Source organism: Calliphora vicina, chromosome 4 (genome assembly GCF_958450345.1).
Source record: "Calliphora vicina chromosome 4, idCalVici1.1, whole genome shotgun sequence".
Lineage (NCBI taxonomy): Eukaryota > Metazoa > Arthropoda > Insecta > Diptera > Calliphoridae > Calliphora > Calliphora vicina.
In genome coordinates this window covers 11,625,513-11,647,902 of record NC_088783.1, presented here as the reverse complement: position 1 = coordinate 11,647,902, position 22,390 = coordinate 11,625,513, and the positions used below count along the sequence as shown (strand labels likewise).

The following is a 22,390-nucleotide window of genomic DNA, read 5'->3' as shown; positions in this document are numbered from 1 at the left end:
GAACCATATTTAATTTTTCCAAAAATTGTCCAACCACAATTTTTTTTCACCAACATCTTTATTCACCTAAAATGTTATAAAAGTTTTGGTGAAAAAAAATTGAAATTAGAAACCTAAGTATAGCGGATATATTGATGTTTCAATCATGAATGTAAGTTAGCAGAATCAGAATTTACGATGTCGCTAATGAATACTGTGGGTTACAAACGGATTGACAAACTTATACCACTCATAGTGAAGATTATTAACCACTATTGTTAATAATTTAAAATATTAACTATTGTGTTAGTATTAATTTGACGTAAAGAAATTACAATTAGAAACCTAAGTATAGCGGATATATTGATGTTTCAATCATGAATGTAAGTTAGCAGAATTAGAATTTACAATGTCGCTAATGAAAACTGTGGGTTACAAACGGATTGACAAACTTATACCACTCATAGTGAAGGTTATTAACCACTATTGTTAATAATTTAAAATATTAACTATTGTGTTAGTATTAATTTGACGTAAAGAAATTACAATTTGCAGTTTTTAACTCGATATTTTTTTCGTGCATTGAAAATACAATAAAATAAATCGCTATAATTCTCGCCAACAGCTGAAACACTGTTGTCATCGCTAAATAGTTTTTCAAATCGCTAGATTTGCGGGAATAACCACTAAGTTACCATCACTGGCGAGGAGTAGAAAAATATATTCGCAGAAATTTTCACTGCTAAAAATAAACTTAAAAATCATCAATTTTAATTGCAATTTAATAAATTTTAAGTAAGTTTTTGTTAAAAACAAAAGTTATTTAACGGTGATAAATGTGTAAAAAAGTGAACGATGAAAAATTATTAGTGATTTAACCATTTTGAGAGCAGACGACCTCGACTGTTACCACTAGTATATTACTACTACAATTACACTACTACTACAAGTACGACGGCCTCGAAAAAAAAAATGAATCAATGCTGGCAATCTGGTAGCATTTTCAACTTTATACTCCGGCTCACGTAAAACGGCTCACACCGTGTAATTCTTATGGGACTGATTGGTTTGAAGACCCCCCATTTCTAGCTACGGAAAACTTAATGTTATAAAACCATAACAATTTCAATAAAGATTGCTGTAAAACTGAATCAAAACGAAATTTGTTAACAAGCCAGTACGAAGAAAAGATAAAACAGTGTTAAGAAAATAATAAAAACGTTCTAAATGAACTCGAAAGAAAAACAAAATTAAGAACAAATAACAACAGTTTTTTCCTTCTCTCGGTATTACTAAACATCCATCATCATTCACAGCATTCACAAGTTTTTAAATCACCAAAGACACCTGCTGAACTGGTCAAGTCTTTAAAGGAGGCGATCAATGCGGGTGTTATTGTGTAATTCTATTAGAATTAAAAAATTTTCGACATATGTACAATGTTTAAGCGAATTACAAAATAACTCCTCAGTAAACCGTTGCCGATCGAAAGGTGGATATTAGCAAACATCTTGTGACTATAATGAATATGCTATGTATATTGAAGCTCAGACCCTAAACCACCAGTCGCACAATTTTGTACAATAACAATTTATTTGTCGATTTTAATTGCTCAAAATGTGGATTGGCTATTCAACAATGTCTTAAAAAGACAAATTGGCGCAAGATCCTCCACAGTGAAATATATCCATACGAAACGAAAAATATTATTCATCCACCCGGAGTTTGGCTGCCTAACTTACCATCAACAACGTCATTATTGTTTCAATCATAATGTGGTAGAGAAAATAGCAGTACTCGTCTAGTAGTAGTGTGTTGTATTGCCATCGCAACCAATCAACCAACCCACTAACTACGAATTATTACCACCACCACTAACAATATCATCATCGCCACTACTATCATGTACAACTACCGACTAACACCACCCCACTGCTGACTTTTTTCCTATTTCCACTTGGGCACTTAGCCAGCCAGGCTGGTTTGTTTTCGTCATCATTATGATAATAAAAAAAATAACGTGTTTCCATAATATTCATACAATCTTAAATGATAATTATCTTTTTTACACCTTTTTTATAAATTTTCCATTTTGAGTGAAAAAAAAATCAAAAATGTTTTAATTTTGCGTAATTCATGAATCGCTCACATTAAAAATAGATATTTTGTTTTTTTTTATGATTTGATTTGACTTTTCAACAACAACAAAACGTGCGATAAAAAAAATGCTGAAAATTTGAGAGAAAAATAAATAAATAAAAACTCAATAAAACACAAACAGTGCAAAATATTATCAAAAAAAGAATGTTGAAAAAACTTGTGAAATATGCAGTGAAAAATGAGATCTATAAAATAAAAAAAGAAAAACAATTTTCCTTATGTGAAAGTGCTGCCAGAAGAAAATTTAGTTTATCTCCCAAAAGTACACATTCAAATCCCAAACGCAATGTTTAAAAATCAATATTACAAAAACAATAAAATAAAAGTTGCAAACTTATTTTTGTTTATATAATTACATATACAAAAATTGCTAGTTTGAATATTTTCTAGTGCATATTTTGTTTATTTATTGTGATATTTTCAAGTATTGCAAGCTAAAATAAATGTGTCAAAAATCGATATCTATTGAAGTTGACTAAATGAAAACATAATATAAAATGAGGTGTCTGGTGTTATAATTATGCAAATAATATTTTAAAAACAAAAAGTTGAAGAAAGATTAATAGTTAGAAAGCTTATGAAATTGCTTATACATATCTGACAAGTACAATAAATATATTAATCAAAGGCGGCAAAAAATATAATTACAGTTTTTGGCACTATTACCATATACCTACATAGAGCGGAAACTCTCCTGTCAAAGACCTAACTCAGTTATCTGTTCTGTTAACCGAATTCGACAAACAATTTCGTTTTTAAAACGAATTCCAATGATTTGGGGTTCTCTAAATCGTATCCATATGATTTATTTACTCGTTTTATTTTCGAGTAAACACACCTGTTTCAATGTACAAAATCGTGCGATTTGTAGAACATGAAGTTTTCAACTATTCGTTTTTAAAACCACTCTATATTAAAACAAGTTTTTGATAGACAATTTTTTTTGCTGAATACCTACAAATTTTTTAGTTGAAAAAGATTTTTCATTAAAAGGTTATTCGGGAATACAAAATTAGTATTTATTTATATGTTTGTTGAAAAAAATTCGACTGAAAAATAATTTGTTGGTAAATAAAAAAAGAATTTGGTAAAAATATTTTATTAAGATAAAAGAAATCGGGTTAAACAATAGGTTTCCCGACTTTGACCATTATCCGAAATTCTATGGTGGTTGGAAAGGTCTTTGAAGTGTCTATCATTAGATATCCATATTGTAATCCAGATATAGAGCAAAGATAGATTAATAATGGGTGTAGTCGGTGTTTTTATTTCTTATATCTTAGCCATTTGTGAACCGAAAATAAATACATAATTCTGGAAAATCTACAGCACGATAAATATAATAATAAATTTCTGTATATCACTTTGTTCAATCTTTTCGAATTTCATCTCTATGTAATTCTCCAAAGTTTCTAATTAATTCAATTTATGCTTAATACACTGAAATCTTAATTCAATATTAAAAATGTCTGCAACACATTCTAGAAAAGAATTAATTCTTTCGAACCTTTAAACCATAGAGAAATACGCATAGAGCGAGTGTTGTTTTTGTGTTCACGTAGTTTTATTTTTACTTAGGTTTTTAATAACTGAGTTAGGTCTTTGACATCAGAGTTTCCGATCTATGTGTATTTATGACTTTGATTTTCTTTTTCTGGCTATATTACAGAACTAAAATTTTATTGAATGACCATGACCCTTTTGTTAAGTTCAATAAACTTTTAAAAATATTTTACCCTAATCGATTTAAGTTTTCAATAAATTTCTTAAACTGGCAGCACTGTTTGACGACTCTCTTATACTAATTAATGAAAAAATAAGAATTGTTTGGTTGTTTGATATTTGACAATGAATGTTGAATGATCATCATCATCATTATCGTCTTGGTCGGGGAATGAATATACGGTACAAATCTATATATTATATATTCGTACATTCGTCGTTTTGGTGTTTGCATACACACATTTATTTTTCGAAATATGTATGTCCGTCCATCTGTGTATTTATTTTATTTTCTTGGTCGCATAGTGGTTTTCCTTTGCTTCTAAAAATAAATATCTGATACGTTTTTTTTTTTCATCTTGATCCAAAAAACAAAATGTGCTATATAGTATCATTAATTAAGATGTTGATTTCTGCTCATTTTATTGTGTACGATTTTAAATGTTTACTATTTGGAGTAATTAAAAGTAATTAGCCTAATTTGGTAAAGGGGCACAAGTGTAAAGAAAACAAGAACACAAATATTTCTTTTCTTGAAGTGCTCAATTGATAACGGTTACTTTTTGTTAGTAAATTTGAAAAATTAAACATAATTTAATTGTTTGGACTCTTAATAAAATTGTTTGCCAATACATAGTTTTATAGGTCAGTTTGAATATTATTACTTCGAGTTCAAATACAATATACATATATAACCAAGTATAAAACTTGGTTTTTCTTATTAGTAAAAATCTATATTTAAGTTTTTTAAAAATGTATTATTATATTTGATTTTTTTCTAAAGTTTTCAGGTATTCTTCTCGAAACGATTAAAAAATTAAACACTCAAACTGAATATCAAGCATGTAAGAAGTACAGCAATCAAATAACCAAAGTACCACACCCATGAGGGAAATAAAAGGTAAGTGATTATAAATAACCTATATAAATTATCAAATTAATAAAACACATTAATTCTTTGGAAATTATTTTACAGAAACGAAGAAAACTTTAGATACTGTATTACTTCACATCGTGTTATATTAACTAACAATTTGAAAATATAATTGCATTAAATACGCCGTATAAAGCGTATTAAAACAAACTTATAATTGATTAAACGTCGACGTTATTAATATGCCGGTTTCGATATCGCCACGCCGATCATCAACTTCAGCCAGTGGCAACATCTACGGCACGTCAACATCGTCGTCGGCGACTGGTGTTAGCGGTTCTTCAGATTCAACATCAAGATCTTCAATAACTGATCGCAGTAGCAGTAGCTACAAATCTTATTTAGATCGTGCTAGTAGTCTATCAAAACTAACCTCATCCTCCTCGTCGTACAGTCCCAGCAGTTATTTGGGCTCCAGTTCATATTCTCCGCGTTCTTATTCAACCTATCGTTCGGCTGGCTCCAGTTTAACTGGTGGTTCTACTGGTGTTGGCACATATCGTAGCACATTTTCATCGTTAGGCTCTACAGGCAACGGCGGCTATGATACAACTACGCTCAGCCGATATGGAGTGAGTAATAATTATGTATTAACTATTAATTTTGGTATACTTATTCAAAATATATCAACATACCATATATACTATACTATTATATGAACCTATCTTTGGAATTTTGTGATACAAGCTTTTGAGGTTTTTCCTATTGATTTCTGGTAACTGATGAACTCACACATAATCCATGCACAACACACATTAGATTGATATGAAACTCTTTTCCTAACATTGTGAATTACAACAATTTATTTGTGCATTATAATACCAATTTTTTTCAATACACAGTTTTCATATAACAACCAAAAGAAAGAAAAGGCTGTTTTAGATTTACTCAAAAATACTCTGGCTACAGTAATATCATGCATTTCTGTTAATTATCTCAAATATCAAACACTTATGCAAAAGTCATGTATATTGTGCTAGTTATCCTTCCAACATTAACTAAATCCCTCCAAAATACACCAAATTGTGAGTTGGTTTTTGTTAATATGTATATGATAATGCATTGATTGATTTCGTTTTTTTTTGTATGAAATAATATTGTAATATTCATTCAACATTTTTCTTTACAACTAAGTAGTAACTAGAAATATTTTTGTCAAAGTACACAATTTCTTTTTTTTGTATTAAAACAAATATACATATCATTTACATACTCACACTCAGATATATGTGAGTTATTTTTTGTACTTAATTTATTTTTTTTTAATGAGATTTTAAAAATGGACAACGATTATTTTTTTTAATTTTGTATCTTAATTGAAATGAAAATAATTAAAAATTGTTTCCATGTAGGTGTGTACATTAAAGTGGCTTAAAATATTCCCAAAGTTCATGGGCTCTTCCCGCAAAACAACTTTTTTTATATAATTTTGGTACGCTGAACACAAATATGGGAAACATTTTAAAATATTTCCACTTTTAGGTTTTCACTAAAAACTGTGTTTTTTAACAGTTGTATCTTAGCAACGTAGAATTTAATTGAAAATGTGAACAACTGATTATGGTTTTAGAATCCTCAAAAATTGAGCTTCTCATTGAGTAATATTTTTTGGTTTAATTCGGGAAAAATTTGCCGGATATTCCCTGGAATATTTGTTTAGAAATTACTGTATATCTGAATGTACAAATTTTTGCCCTAGCACCACGCAAATGTTGTTTTATTTACGATATAATTTTTTTCGGGTAATTTTACAGTAAAAACCTCACCCAAAAAAAAAAAACGATTTATTTTTTTCCCGTTACCGCAAATTTAAAATATAGATTCGAGCCAGGTTGATATATTTATAGAAAAAACTATTTGCGTTTTTTTTGGATAAAAAACAATTAAAAAAAATTATCTCCAAAATTTACCACGTTTTGTGGGTGAACTTTTCTGACAACAGCGAAACAGCAATACCATTTTTTCAAATAACTTTCAATGGTCTATTCGAATATGCTAGGGCCATTTAGATATTTACAAAAAATTTAAAAAAGTAATAGGCCTAATTTACAGTATTTTTTCAGCACAGATGCATTGTGATTTGTTGGCAATCGAATCATCGATTGTATCCAAAGATTTGTTCTATACATGAAATAGAAAATCATTTGATTAACAATAAATAAATACCACAACTAAAAACGTTGATTCAAAAAAATATTGAAATTTTTCTTGCAAATTAAAGTTATTTTTAAATATGTTAAGATACATTTATAGCCGGTTATTGTTTTTGAAATTAAATTAATATAAAAATTGTCTAGTTTCTGAATCACTCAAACTTAAATATATTACCTGCGATAAAATCAGCTGCAATTAAACTGAAAAATTAGAATTTTGCAATTCCTTACACAATCCACCAAACATTCTTAAATATTAAAGTAAACGATGGTACTCAACTAAGAGCTTACCTTACCGTGATTTAAAAAAAACTGTTTTTAAAAATTTTGGTTAAACTACGTTATTGAGGTAAAACTGCTAAAAAACTGATTTTTATCTGAAATCTTATCTTGAAAACTGGCTAAACGATTTTTTTTTATTTTCAATAACCTAGCCTATTGGCCATAATCGGTCATAAATTTCTACTTAAAAAACGATTTAAAAATTTTGGACAGATTTTTGTTCAACATGTCAATATTATATAAAATATTATTTGCTCGGGGAGGAGCCCCTTTCAAAATAGTGTATTAGCAGTATAAAAGAGCTAAACTATACCTTTTTAGAAATTATTAAATTTACAAGCAAGTTTGAATTTTTGTTAAATTAGCATTAAATGACTGATGTATTTTTCTACATAGTTATTAAACTAAAGTCATATGACCATTAGAAACAAATAATAAAGCAAATTTAAAATTCTTTCATTTTAAAAATGAAGCAATTCGAGTTCCGTTATTAGTTTGAAAATATTAAAAAGAATATTGAAAATAATGTTTTTAGGCATCCATGGAATTCTATAGATTTAAAATTTTAAATTCAACTAAAATTTTAAGAAATTAAAATGAAAAGAATTATATTAAGGATGTTGCAGGTTTTAAGTAAAAATTTGCATTAAAATAATTCTAAATATAAATTACAATCACAATTTCTTTTATATGGCTATATTTAACGATGACAAATTTCCATCTTATTATAATCAAACCTGTAATGTTTGGGATCAATTAAACTTATCATCATTTGCTGCTACTACTGACCACCACCATCATCATCATCATCATTATTATTATGATTACCATTATTCTACCACTTGTTATACATAATTGTATCATGTTCTCATCTTAAAAACAAAACTACTCTTGTAATTTTCGGAACCATTGTGTAAATATGTTAAAAACTTGTGACATCGTACGAAATTTTTTAATTTTGTGTAAACCCAAAAACATCATCAATACTACCACCAATCAAATCAACCAATACCACCAAAAACTACCAATACACAATATGATTGATGAACTTTGTATAAAACTGCAAAACAAATAAAAAAAAACAAACAAAATAACATTTCAAATATATAACTATAAAATGTGAAAAACATGAAGGTGAACAGACGTAGCAAAGCCTCGGATATATTGAATAAAGACTCTAAAGATAAGGCGTTAACGAAGAAACCACCTTCGGGTTCAGAAACTAGTGGTGGCAGCAGTAAAGATTCGAAACGTTTGTCAGGCTCATGTTCATCGTCATCCCTGGCGCGTTATGTTGCCACTTCTGGTCTGGACCTTTATGAAAAATATAGTCCGGCTCATTATAAACCAAATACTCAATTGGATTCTGGTTCTAGATCATCGCTCAATGAGGCCGGCACCGATCTAGAGGAGAGACGTTCAACGGTCGGTGATATAACAGCTAACATCACTTTGGATCGACCCCGAACAAATCGCTATAGTCGTATTTATAGTCGTAATGATTCAGATGAAACAGATAATGTTGTTGCCAGTGCTACTGCATCCCTCCGTAGGTCAACGAGTGGTACTAGATCGTCACTATCCGGTCGTATAAGTGCATCTAATTCAAATTCAAATCTAAATAAATCAGACAGCTCTGAAGATGTTCCAACTGCAACATTTACTCTACGCAGAACAAGTTTACGAAAACCGAAAGTCAATGATGAAGATAAAAAGCCACTACGTAATGGCATCAGCGGCGATACTGTAACCAGAAAGAAATACAATACGGATATACCATCAACATCATCGTTAACTTCATCATCTGTAGCTACATCAAAAGCCACCAGCAATGGCATCGATACGGTGGCTTATGTAAAACTTAATAAATTGAAAATCTCCGAGCCGAAAACCGAAACAGAGAATAACGCAACATCTGTCGTGTCATCCAGCTCGAGCATTACAAAGAGTGGTAGTAGTAGTAAATTAAAAACCTCCTCATCCCATGAAACCATTGCTCCCGACTTAGAAGTCAACAGTTATAGTAGTAGTAAAAATAAAACAGATGAAAATAATGAATTGGAAGACACCGATACAAATAAGGTAATAATTATCGCCTACACAAACCATAAAAATAGCCAGCAACGTCCTCTAATTATGACTCAAATATGGCTGAGCGGTTTTTTATTCTTGTAAACCAAACCAATACCACTTAACCCGGCAACTAACCCATAAACCTACATACATAAGATGCATTTTAACCATGTGCATGATTGCAACTAACACAACATGCTGCACACACACACTCTGTACTGAGATTGTGTGGTGTAACAAAATGTAGCTAAAAATTTAGTAATACGGGCTTTGCACGTGCCTTTTTATGCGATTTATTTTCTCTTACAGAAATAAGTCATCTATGATGATTGCTTGACATTTTGTTTTTGTAAACAACAATGTACGAAAAGTTTTTAAGATTAGAGAGTGCTAAATTTTATCTATATAAAAAAAAAATGTATTTAAAGAGTGAAATAAAACTAATGTTTTATTTCAGGTATGGCCAAAAAGATAGATTTTTTTTAACGGAAGTTTCAAAACTTTAATTTAAAACTTTTTAAACATTTTGTTAAATAAATGTTAGAATTTTTAAAACAACTCTTTAGGATTTGTAGAGGATATCTGAGGGAATAAAAATATTTAAAAATTATGTCAATACCTTCCATCTTTTAGACGTATCTGCGATTTGAATTTCGCGAAAATTTACCATAAATTACCCCATATTTTTATAACTATGAAAAACATTCTAAATAAAGAGTGAGTCAGCCAAAAATTATCCTTTGTATGTGGCTATTGGACGAATGTTCAAGAATAATACCGAACAAAAAAACATACAAAATTCACAGTTGTGGCAAAAGAATCCAATAATTTCTAACATCAGGCACGATAAACACAGAAATATATATTACGTGGTGCCTACAAAATTTACGATTTTAAGCGTAAGTGGACCACCTCGTCCAGAAATGTGACGGAAGCAACTATAAAATCTTTAATGGAATCATTTCCGGAAAGTAATGTTTAATAAATATTTACAATATTTGAATAAATTTACGTATTTTTGAGAATTTTTATATTGAACGGTATAAGTTTTATTTAACTTAATACAAGTATAAGTTTTTTCTGGCTCACTCATTATTTATTTATTAAAATTCATAGTAATATAAAAAGTCCCATTGAACCTTTAATTAGGATTTGTAAAGTTGTTATTATTCCTATAATTCCATTCATAGAATCAAATTAATAATATAGCGCATCTCGATTGTTGATATTGATTTCACATAGTTTTAGTATTACATTCTCACACCTTAGTTTTTTTTCGACAACAGAGTTATGTTCTTGGCAGCAGAGTTTCTTCTGCTTGACTTATGCTTTAGTTTCTGTTAGGAAGAACTTGTCAAATATAATTGTATTTTTTTTGTAACAATTGAAGATAATTTAATTTATTAAATAGGTATTATGAACCATTATAGTGTTTAATTTGAAATTTCTTACTTTGCTTTTAATTTTTCTCGTATGTGGCAACTTGAAAAATGCATTTTTTTACCCTAGTCCCAAAAGTTTTAATCTAACTTGTGTTTTTACTGATGGACATCAGAGAATAGTTTTTCTTTGACATTTTCCCATTATTTCATTATAAAATCACTCAATTCAATCATTTTCTTTTCTAACAATTATCACATACCATCATCATCATTTTTTAACAAAATTTTCCTTTTCCAGCTAATTTTTTACAGGTCCTACAATATACTAGCTTGTTAAAGTAAAAGCAACACAAACTTTATAAAAACAAACCAATAATTACATTTTAGGATTATGGAATAAAGTGTTATAAAAATATGCAAAAAAACTAAAAAAAAAAGTTAAAAAGAAATTAGTGATAGCAGAGAAATTGTAAACTAATACAGCCAAAGTTGTAACCAAGTGATTTATTGTTAAAAAATGTATTTATGTACATTTAACAACAAATAATGCCACAGCAACAACACCTTAACAAAATAAACAAAAAAAGTGAAAAAAACAATGTAAACAAAGAAAAAGTATAGACAAAATATAAAAAGAAAAACAATAATAATAAATTTCAAATAATTAAATAATGATAGATGTTAAAAAAAACAGAAATAATTTTCAAAAATTTCCATTACTCAAGCAAAGATGTAATCCTGTAATAGCAGTTAAACCAAAAACTGCTGTAAGAACCTCACAACAACCAACGACGACGACCACTCTTAAAAATAATACTAAAAATCAACCAAACAATTCTACAACATTAACAAAATCAATACATTCCACGAAAGCAGCAAGTCCCTTTAAATGCAACGACATTCCAACAAATTCCAATCCTGTAAGAGAAGCTAATCAGCAATTTTTCTTAGTTCCGGAATTCAAAGATCAAAATTTTCTGAAAGCTGAGTGTGAATTGGCACATGCTCAAGTTTATAAACCCTCAACAACCGAAAAAACATCAAATAAGAAATTTTTGCCTGTGGTCATTGATAATCGTCGTTCGATCAATAATATTACAAATAGGTTTTCATCGACTAATAATAATTTGGTAAGCATTTCAAGATCTCAAAAAAAAAAAAACCTTTAGACACATTTCAAACATAAATTATGCAATAATAGAGATGCACGGGCATTTTAGTAGGTGGCGCAATTCTATATGATGTGAAAAGTTAAATCAAGAGAAATTTCAAAATGAAGAATAAAATTCAAAGATAAATTAATACTTTTCTTATTAAAATAATAATTGTATTTCATGCAAAATAAGGTGCCCTTCAAAATTATAAGGTCATATAAGGTTATATAGTTGTCTCACATACTTTTCGTCCAGTTTATCCAAAAATACAAATAGTATTGATTGATACTATTATGTAAAATATTTGTTCAAACTTTGAATCCTTTCCTCTCCTTTGATTAGTGTTATTTCTATTGTTAAACAAAAATAGCTAAATGTGCATGTCAAATAAATAAGGTCATTATATAGAATTTATGAAATTTTTTAGTAGTTTTCATATCATCAACTGAATTATGTCCCCACTTCTTTTTCATAGCATTAAGCTCTGGTGAACGTGCCGGCGTTTCCATAACAGACAATTCATGTTGCACAAATCAGCTCTTAAATGATCGGGGAAACATAGATTGTACGGTGTCTTCGCGATATTCTTCCAACATAATTTGAGAGCACTCCTTTCTCTATAAAATATTCATTCTAGCTAATCTATGGTTCCACTTGAGCTAATCCATTAGAAAACCGACACCGCTAAATTAAAATTTTAGAATTAGATTTTTTCATAATTACTGATGTTGTTTTAAACTAGATAGAATTCTACATCACTATGTGAAATTTTAACCATCTAACCCCCATTAACACGAAGCCTGGTTAGGTGTTAACCAATAGTTATACTGTCGGTTAAAATTATTTTTGTATGAAAACTGTCAGTATAACCATTAGTTAAAACATAACCAGGCTTCGTGTTACTGGGGGTAAGTTGTTTATATATTCCGTAGTTACCCAGCAAAACTACGATACTTAGGTTTTTAAAAATTATTATTTTTTTTTATTTTTAAATGTGTGAAAATATTTTTATTATTTTTTTTTTAAAGGTCTAAATTGGGTTATTTTTCATGATTGATGGACCATAACTTCTATAGTAGTTAATTGTTAATTGAGCAACAAACAAATGAGAGCCTAGGATTCCTTTCTTAACAACATTTGAACAACAAGTATTTTAGCCAATCAGCACCATTTTTTTTGCTAAACAGAACGAAAAGTATTTGATCTTATAATTTTGAAAGGCGGATTCAATAACTATAAATTCGGCTTAACTTTTAACTGCGGAAATATTCCTAAAATTAGAATCACTGATTAGGCACAGTGGTTTCATAGTTGAAATTAAGTGTTTGAAAGTATGTATTGCGTAGAAACATTGAAATTACAAAATTACATTTATAGCCAGGGAAGTCAGCAGCTTTAGCTGCCACAATAAATGGGATGCGACGAACTGGTAATGGGAGTCATTTGGGAACAACCACAGCGGTTGCCACGTCTATCAATAAGGCCAACTACTCTGGATCACAGTTCAAAGGATTATCATCTGCCACAGCCACATCATCATCATCATCCACATCATCGTCTTCAACACCAGGCACCTCCAATTCATCCGCTATTAAGAAATCCTCATCCATCTATACCACAACAAATTCCTCCTATAGTTCAGCAAAATTATTATCACGCACCACAGTAAAACCGTTGGTGCATCGCAGTGGCGCTACAACGTCAACAGCAGCATCAGTTACACACTCAGCTAGTGGCGCCTTGTCGTCATCATCGTCGTCTTCGTCCCCAAACCAAAGTAATAATAACAACAATAACGGTAGTAATAGTAGCTTAAATAGTATAACAAATTCCGGCAATAACAATATGCAGACGTCTTTGGATCAAGACGACATTAAATTCATCGACAGTGATGAGCAGCCAACAACGGGACCCATGATGTCCGAGCGTAAATGCGAACAACCACGTTGTTGTTTAAATCATTCACACAGTTCTGGCGTAACCAAAAGTCGAGTCAGACCCAAGTCAACAATTATATGTTCCACGTCGTCTGCCACAGCCACCTGCTCTGCGTCATCGGCAAACAGTTTGGTTTTCGAAAAGGTCAACAACTACAAATACGCCAATGGTAGTTTACCCACGTCTGCCACCGAAAGACGCAATGAAACGCCCATTGACTCGAGTAGTATTCGAGCGTCTATTGAAAAATTCAATAGTTATAGTGAACAGAAACGTTTACCGCTTAGCTCGGTAACGCTGCGTTCACACAGTGGCAGTGGCAGCACTAGTAATTTACAACATCACCGGCACAGCAGTGATTTGGACAATTGTAACCTGCGACTACCGAGTGGCGGTGGTGGCTCCTTAACTCGTACACCTTATCGCAGTTCCGGCTCAACGGCTGGCAAAGTCATCACTAGTATTTATCCGAATGCCTCGGCTGCTGTATCTTCGGCTTCGGCGCGCCATCATCACCATCATCATCATGCGCTAAGCAGTAGTCCGAGTAGTACTGGTAGTCTGCCTCTAAAATCGAGTAAACATTATGTCCAATCGGAAGATTCATCATATACAGGACTCTCCAGTTCTGTTGATGGTGATGTGAGCAAAAAGAAATTAACCTCCATATCCGGTGGTCTTTGTAATAACACAGACGACAACAGTGTAAGTTCACCTTCAGCAATGAAAAACAATAGTGAAAACAATTAAATTTTTAAACTTCATTATTCAAAGAAATGTAGTTAATAGTGTTTAAAATGAGATGTGTGTAAATTGTAATTTACTTTATTGAAAATTTGTAATATTTTTTTCTTTGCAATTTTGTTGATTTTCAAAGGTTTATCAACCAAATTTGTTTTATAAATATATTTTTTTTTGGGTAAAAATTCATTTATTCCGAATAATGCCGTTTAAGTTTGTCAATCCGTTTGTTTTATACCCTTCACCACGAGTGGTAGGGGTATACATATACATATACTATTGATACATAAATACATATATCGTTCCGGTTTCTATTTAAATTCGGGAAAATCGGGACACAAATGGCTGATATATAAGCAAAAACCACTTCTATTTTTTAACTATTTTTGATTTATATCTGATATACATAGATATACCCCCGTATGCATAAAACTTGTCAAAGGTTTATAAAACAACTTTTGTATAGAAATTTTGTTTTATAAACCTTTTATAAATTTCAATTTTTTTATGCATATGGGGAATAGATAGGCTGTTTGTGTACTTTAAAGAAATAAAATATATTTCAACTATATATACATATATATTTTTATAAACAATTCTTTAAGAAAAATTACAATACACACATCTTTTATTTAAATAATTTAACTGCATACTATTTTTTTTAATAATTCCTCCAAGTTTATTCGCCTTTGTTTCATCATTTTCATTTTACCAATCACCCACAACAAATTTCACAGTATTTATTTCTATTTTATTTTAAACCACTTCTGATAGTTCGAAAATTTCAAATACTTATTAGAGTAGATTCATTTTCTTTAATATATATTAAAAAAAAAAACACAAAAAATGATTAATTTTGTTTGATTAATAGGAATTTTTTGTTTGTTCTTTAATTATTTTTTTTAGCTGCTCTCTAAAGTTTAGGCACATTTTATAGTTTTCTTTTATTTTTGTTAATGTTTCTGGTAGAAATAGTGGGCGTTTGTCGCCACACGATCTTTTAGTTCTTTCGCGCGATTGGGTGGTCGTACTTTTGTTTTTTTTTCTATTACATTTTTTTTATTTGTGTACTTTTGCATGCTTTTTTGTTGTTGTAAAGTTTTTATGTTTATTTATTTTTTGTTGTTATTGTTTTCATGATAATTTTTGTTTGCTTTTTAATATCACATACTACACTGTAGTCACTTTGTTTAAAACACCAATTTACACTTGTTTTACCCTGCCCCTTTTAAATTTCCCTTGATTTCCTGACACGTTCTTAACTCGCAACGAGGTAGAAATTGTGCCAAAATTTTTAATCACTACTTATGCTTTTATTATTATTTGTATTGTTTATTTTTATTGTTGGCTTCTTTTTAATTATAATTAACTTACCGAAAAATAATAAGATTTTAATTTGCTTAATTTTTTTTACTTAATATTTTTATGTTTGAAAAATATGTAGCTTAAAGTTTGTTAACTATTTTTTAAAATAAATTTGTATTGTGCTTCATTAGGTTCGCAGTTCAGCAACTCTACGAAGTGTTCTACCGCCGGCTTCACCCACATCATCTCGTTACTATGATAGGGACAGCTCAAGATCAGCATTGTTGACTTCCTCAACGTCTCATAATCATACAGACGAAAATAAGAAATCAACAGCTAGTGATGAAGAAACTGAAGGTAAGTTCAAAGCAGAATTTATCATTTATTAATCATTATTTTAACTAAATTATAAATTTCCCTTCGATAATTCAATTTAGTGCGTTTTAAACGTACTTTATTCGCTCTTAATCTTTAAATCAAGTTATTTCATAAATGAGCGATATTCAAAAACTAATGATATTTATGTGTGACTTAAAAATGGAGGATTGTACAATAAATTTAATCAAAGTATTGGCCATTGTAAGCTATGGCCTTTTCCCATCTTTCTGGCAACATATGGATTCCAAACTAAAAGAACAGCACATCTTTTGAGGCCAAGAAAGAATAAAGCCAATTTAGGATACTCTGTTCTAAGATGAAGCGTATTCCAGACAGAGCGTTTTGCTGCAATCGAAACAAACAGTAGTCGGTCGAGGCAAGGTCTGGACTATAAGGTTGAGGCGAAACTTCCCAACCACTTTATTATAAATAGTTTTCAACTGGTATTGCAACATGTGGCCGAGTGTTGTCATGATGGAATATTACGGTTTCATGTTTATCCTCATATTCTGGTTGTTTTTCGGCCAATGCTCGCTTCAAACGAATAAGTTGAATTCAGTACAGGTTCCCTGTGTTGGTCTTGACAGATTTCAGCAGCTTATGATAGATAGGACGACCTTTTTGCTTCCTCCAAATACAGAGCATTACATTAGCGCCATAGATATTTGGCTTTGGTGTCGATTCGGCTGGTTGGCCGGGCTTCACATACGATATCTTAAGTTTGGGGTAATTGTAATGGATCCACTTTTCATCACAAGTAATGATTTGGTGCAAAAATGATTTTCTTTTATAGAGTTCAAGCATCATTTTGGATATGCAAAATCGTCTTTCAAGGTCTCTCTCTCGGCTTCAATTTGCAGCTTTTAGACAATCCTTCTGCTCGCAAACTTTTGAAATTGCTGCTTGAGTAGCTCCCAATGAATTTTCAAGCTCCTGTTGAGTTTCACAAATCACCACTTCTGAAAAGCACAAACCATCTCTCGTACGTTGAAACCGATGAAACACATTCACCATAAGTTTTGGTGAATATGACGTTTTGTTGGCACAAAATTCGACATTTTCGAAGCAAAAAAACATTTGTTGTTTAAAATAGAATGCTGGGTATACACGATACTATTTTTCGTACAATCGTAGTATGAGTTAAAGTACGATTTTGTGATAGACGTTACTACAAATCGTACTATTTCCTTTGAAAAAAATGACAAGTAATAAAAATATCACAAAAATCAAAAATTTTTGATTTTCATACTTCGTTAGTACGACAACATGATACACGTTACTAATTTCATACTTATACGATTTATCGTACGACTTATCGTAACGTGTATACCCAGCATAATATTTAAAAGTCGATAATGATTATAAAAATTTCAAATTGTCAATATTTTTTTGTTTTTATTTTTTAACATTATTTTGATATTTTTTTTTTAAACCTCAATAAGGAATAAACGAATGGTTCATCGTGAGAACATTGGTGTGGTGAATCAATCAATCATATTAAAAGAATAAATGTTGCAAATTTGTTTAAACTTTACTTGATTTGACTATTATATAATAAAAAATATGTATCTTGTTGTTAATTTTAGGCCTATGTGGACTGAGAAATATCGGAAATACATGTTTTATGAACTCCGTTATTCAGTGTCTTAGTCACACATATGAATTGACAAAATACCTACGAAATTATAGCGCCACTAAATCTCCAACGTCCAAGGATCAACAAATTTTATATGGTACGAAAAAATGCAACAACAACAAAAAAATTACACAATTCATAAATAAATACTGTTTATAACTTTGGTTTTTGGTTTTTATGCAGAATTTTCCAAATTAATTAAGGAAATGTGGACAAATAATGTAAATAGTGTTACACCCATGGAATTAAAACGATCCTTCTCCGCCAAACATCGCATGTACAGTGATTACAATCAACAAGACGCTCAAGAATTCTTACGATTCTTTTTGGATTCGTTGCATGGTGCCCTCAATTCTGGTGCTAAAGGTGATCATTTAAAAATAGATGATAACTTAAGGTAATAACAACAAAGTAATTTTCAAATGTAATCCCCTTTTTAATTTGATGATATTATGGTTTCAGCGACAATAAAAAGGCCGAACTTACTTGGGATTGGTATGGCCGCCATGAGAATTCTTTAATACGTGACTTATTTGTGGGTCAACTTAAGAGTACTTTGAGATGTACCACCTGCGGCAATTGCAGTGTTACTTTTGATCCTTTTTGGGATTTAAGTGTTCCGCTGCCTTCCTCGTCGCGTTGCAAACTCGATGCCTGTCTTGATTTGTTTATACGTGAGGAAGTTTTGGATGGTGATGAAATGCCCACATGTTCAAAATGTCAAACACGGCGGAAATGTACGAAAAGTTTTACAATTCAACGATTTCCAAAGTATCTTGTTATACGTAAGTATTTTTTTTTTATTTAAGCGATATTTTTTTTGAAAGCTATTAAATTCATATGATTTTTATTGTTTGTTTTAGATTTGAAACGTTTCTCTGAAACACGCTGGAGTAAATTATCGAATATTGTTGAGTTTCCAACGGGTGAGCGTGAATTGAATATGGGTCCCTATGGTGCAAATACCAATTCAAATATTAACTATTCTTTATACGCTATTTCAAATCATATGGGTAAGTTTCGATATGTTTAGATTTAATAACAATAAACATATGTAAAGAGAATATAATATGGTAGTGTCTTAATTAAGATTTCAAAATATGTTTGTATGTTAGTTTAGGTCAAAATTTTAATTTTGAAACATTTCTCGTACCTAATGACAATACAATATTATGTTCGAAAATTCAATTCAAATCAATATACTTCCATCTATCGTTGTTTAAAACTTAAAAAAAAATTCATTTAGGCCCTAATTTTGTAAATCACGTCACCAAAGTGATGTGCAAAGCAAAAACAACATTTCACACATTTTAAAAATTTGTTTTTGTTTTGTGTACACAATTTTAAAATTATGAAATGCAAATCAACGCTTGAATTTTTGTGCGTTTGTTTGGTTTACAATTTGTACATAAAACAAAAACAAATTTTTGAGATGTGTGAATTGTTGTTTTTGCTTTGCACATAAATATCACTTGGTGACGTGATTTACAAAATTAGGGCCGAATTAGTAATTTCTGAAATAGCATTTGTTAAGAAATTATGATTTCTTGGCCAATAACTTGGATATTTCATCAATATAACCGGTTAATCGCTAGAATATAGTTTTTGAAAATTTTTTAATTTGTTATTTTCGCAGCAAAAATATAAATATTTTTTCCATAACATGCTCAAAATTACAAAATTTTTTTAAATTTTTTATGTTCGAAAATTCGAAATGAAATTTGAAAATTGCTGAAGCTGTTAAAATAATCTTTATATCATGCATTAACCTGATGGCAATTGGATATTTTATTAAAGCTGTTAAAATAATGTTTAAAAATTAAAAAAAATTGTTTTATTTTCAAATTGAAACTTAAAAAAAAATATAAATTTTAAAGCATTTTCAATAGAAAGAATATAAGCATTTTCAAATATGTTCGAAAATTCGAATTTACTACATTGGAAATATTCAAGAGATGCTCTAAAAAGAAGAAAATAAATAATTAAAAAAACATTTTTAAAACAAGTTTTTAAATTTTATCAAACTTTTCGAATCTTTCTATCAACATATTGATTCTGAGCTAAAATGTGCAGGTCATCTTTTGAGGCCAAGAACTAATTAAGACAATGGCTGGCCAGGCTTCTCATACGATCTCTTACACTTCGAGTTATCATAATGGATCCATTTTTCGTCGCAAGTAATGATTCGGTGCAAAAATGATTTTCTTTTATAGCGTTCAAGCAGCATTTCAGACATACAAAATCGTCTTTCAATGTCTCTCAGCTTCAATATTGTATCCAATTTCCCTGTTTTTGGATGAATCCTGCTGCTTGCAAGTGTTTTGAAATTGCTGCATGAGTAGCTCCCAATGATTTAGCAAGCTCTTATTTAGTTTGACAACAATGTTCACGAAGTAATGCCCCAAATTCTTGGTCTTTAAACTTTTTTGTCTGTCTGGGAGATCTTTGTCTTCCGTTTGAAAATCGCCACTTCTGAACCGCACGAGCAATCGGTGTGTTTCAGCGGCAAGTTAAAGAAGTAAAGTAAAACTTGTCACATATGACGCTTTGTTAATACAAAATTCGACATTTTCGAAGCAAACTTTGTTGTTTACACTATAATGTTCAATAACTAAGAGAGAATAAATGACAAAAACCGCGTTCAAAAGATACGCCATCTATTGTAAATCCCGCATTTTTATGTATATGATGTAAAATTGTGTAATGTAATAAATAGTTTGATTTAATTTAATGTTTATTTCTTTTTTTTTGAGCATCAACCTGTAAACAAATATTTATTATTTTTAGTAAATTATTTTTAATTTCATTAAAATAATATTTTTGAACTATTTTATTATTTCAGGCTCAACCGCTGGTGGCCATTATGTGGCTATTTGCAAACATCCTGTCTCAAAGAAATGGCATGAATTTAATGATAATCTGTAAGTTTTGATTTTAAATTAATTCCAAATCCTTAGTACCCACCCTCATTACAAAAAAATATTTATTATCTTTCTTTACAGTGTGAGTGATTCATTGTCTGAACATCATCTTGTCTCGTCCAGTGCCTATATATTGTTCTATGAACGTGCGTAAGTGGTTATGATGATAAACTTCCTCGTGCATATTAAAAACACAAAAACGAAATGAATAACAAAACAGAAAAAGTAGACAATTTAAACCAAGGAAACTTCCATCACTCAGCAATGTTTATTTAATTAATTTTTTAAATAACAAAAGGAACTACAATTAAGAAATTACTAACCCGACTGAGCTTAAAGCAAACTCAGTTTTGAACACAAATGACCTCAACAGGACAACAATGATAAAAAGAAAAGAAAATTGCGCTTTGTTATATGATATAAACTAAAGGAACAGAAAACGAAAAACAACATTAAGCCAGTGCAAAAAAAAATTTCCTTTCTTATTTTTTTTTTTTGATAATTTACAACTAAATACAACAACTATATGAAGAAACAAACCGGCCATTCATGCAGTGATGTGGTATGCTGATTAACTGATTTACTATAAATAACATGAATCTTTAGGAAAATTACTTAACTTAACTAAACAAGCAAAATTCTTAAATCTTTTATTTATATATACTTATATATATATACATATATATTTGACTCTCCTACTACCCTTTTGAAAATAATGTGTATGTGTTTTTTGTTAAGTTTTAAGTTTTTTTTTATAATATGGACTCAAATGTTTAGGTTACTTTCTGAAAACCGCTGAAATCGATATACATACATACTTACAGAGTTTAACAAAATCCTAATAGTTAGTAATGACAACAAATTGAAAGATGATGATAATATGAGAGAAAAAAATAATAGAAATTATATTTATTGTAAAACTAGTCGTTGCAAATAAATAATGAGAACAAATTTTTTGATAGTCAGGAAAGTAAACTAATTACAGAACCTCCCCCCCAAAAAAAAGAGAAAAATAAAAAAACATCACTTACAATTTATTATGAAAACAAAAAGAAATATAAGAAAAATATTATTGCTCCTTACTACTAACTTAACGAATAACCAAAACAAACAAAAAAACAAATAATATTAAACTGGCTTCATTATAAATTATATAAAAACAAAATTATGACAAAAATGTTACGAACTGCCTAATTCTGTTATTACGAACGAAATATTGTAGTGGGAAATTTGTGTGAAATTTTCATGACGAGTTTTTCGTTCGTTATGCAGAAACGGGGCAATATAAAATTTGGAATTCTATTTAAAATGAAAGCTTGCAATTGGTTGCCAATTGTTAATGAGAAAATTCTACATAAGACTGCGAAATGCTTAAAATATTTTATTTTAATTAGAAGATTTAGCCCAATACAAAACACTAAAAATAATTAAATTATTGAGAAAATCGGGGATAAAAGTTTTACTTTAAAACGAAAGAAATTTTTGGCTTGAAACTTTAATAATACACAGTTTATAAGGAAATTCACGTCACTGTTTTTTTTTACACTTGAGAAAATGCGAAATTTCGCCCAATCACAATAACCATACGTATTTTGTATGTTGTTTTTGTGATTGTGCATTTTCGCAAGAACA

At 30.0% G+C, this 22,390-nt stretch overlaps 1 protein-coding gene across 4 annotated transcripts; it reads left to right on the top strand.

Annotated features, from left to right (window-relative positions):
• The first annotated feature begins 636 nt into the window (after positions 1-636).
• Usp2 (Ubiquitin specific protease 2) lies at positions 637-20,983 on the top strand. 4 transcript variants are annotated; one of them, XM_065510396.1, is made up of 11 exons: positions 637-774; positions 4,646-4,762; positions 4,838-5,367; positions 8,365-9,312; positions 16,015-16,180; positions 17,788-17,934; positions 18,021-18,234; positions 18,300-18,622; positions 18,701-18,850; positions 20,680-20,758; positions 20,840-20,983. In XM_065510396.1, the coding sequence occupies exons 3-11, from the start codon at positions 4,978-4,980 to the stop codon at positions 20,910-20,912; spliced, it is 2,490 nt and encodes an 829-aa protein (XP_065366468.1). In that variant the 5' UTR covers positions 637-774; positions 4,646-4,762; positions 4,838-4,977; the 3' UTR covers positions 20,913-20,983. The 4 variants fall into 4 exon arrangements, with proteins under 4 accessions (XP_065366468.1, XP_065366470.1, XP_065366467.1 ...); XM_065510398.1 differs by lacking the exon at positions 8,365-9,312 and having other exon boundaries at positions 638-774; XM_065510395.1 differs by lacking the exons at positions 637-774; positions 4,646-4,762; positions 4,838-5,367; positions 8,365-9,312 and adding exons at positions 11,117-11,815; positions 13,217-14,482.
• The last annotated feature ends 1,407 nt before the right edge of the window (positions 20,984-22,390 follow it).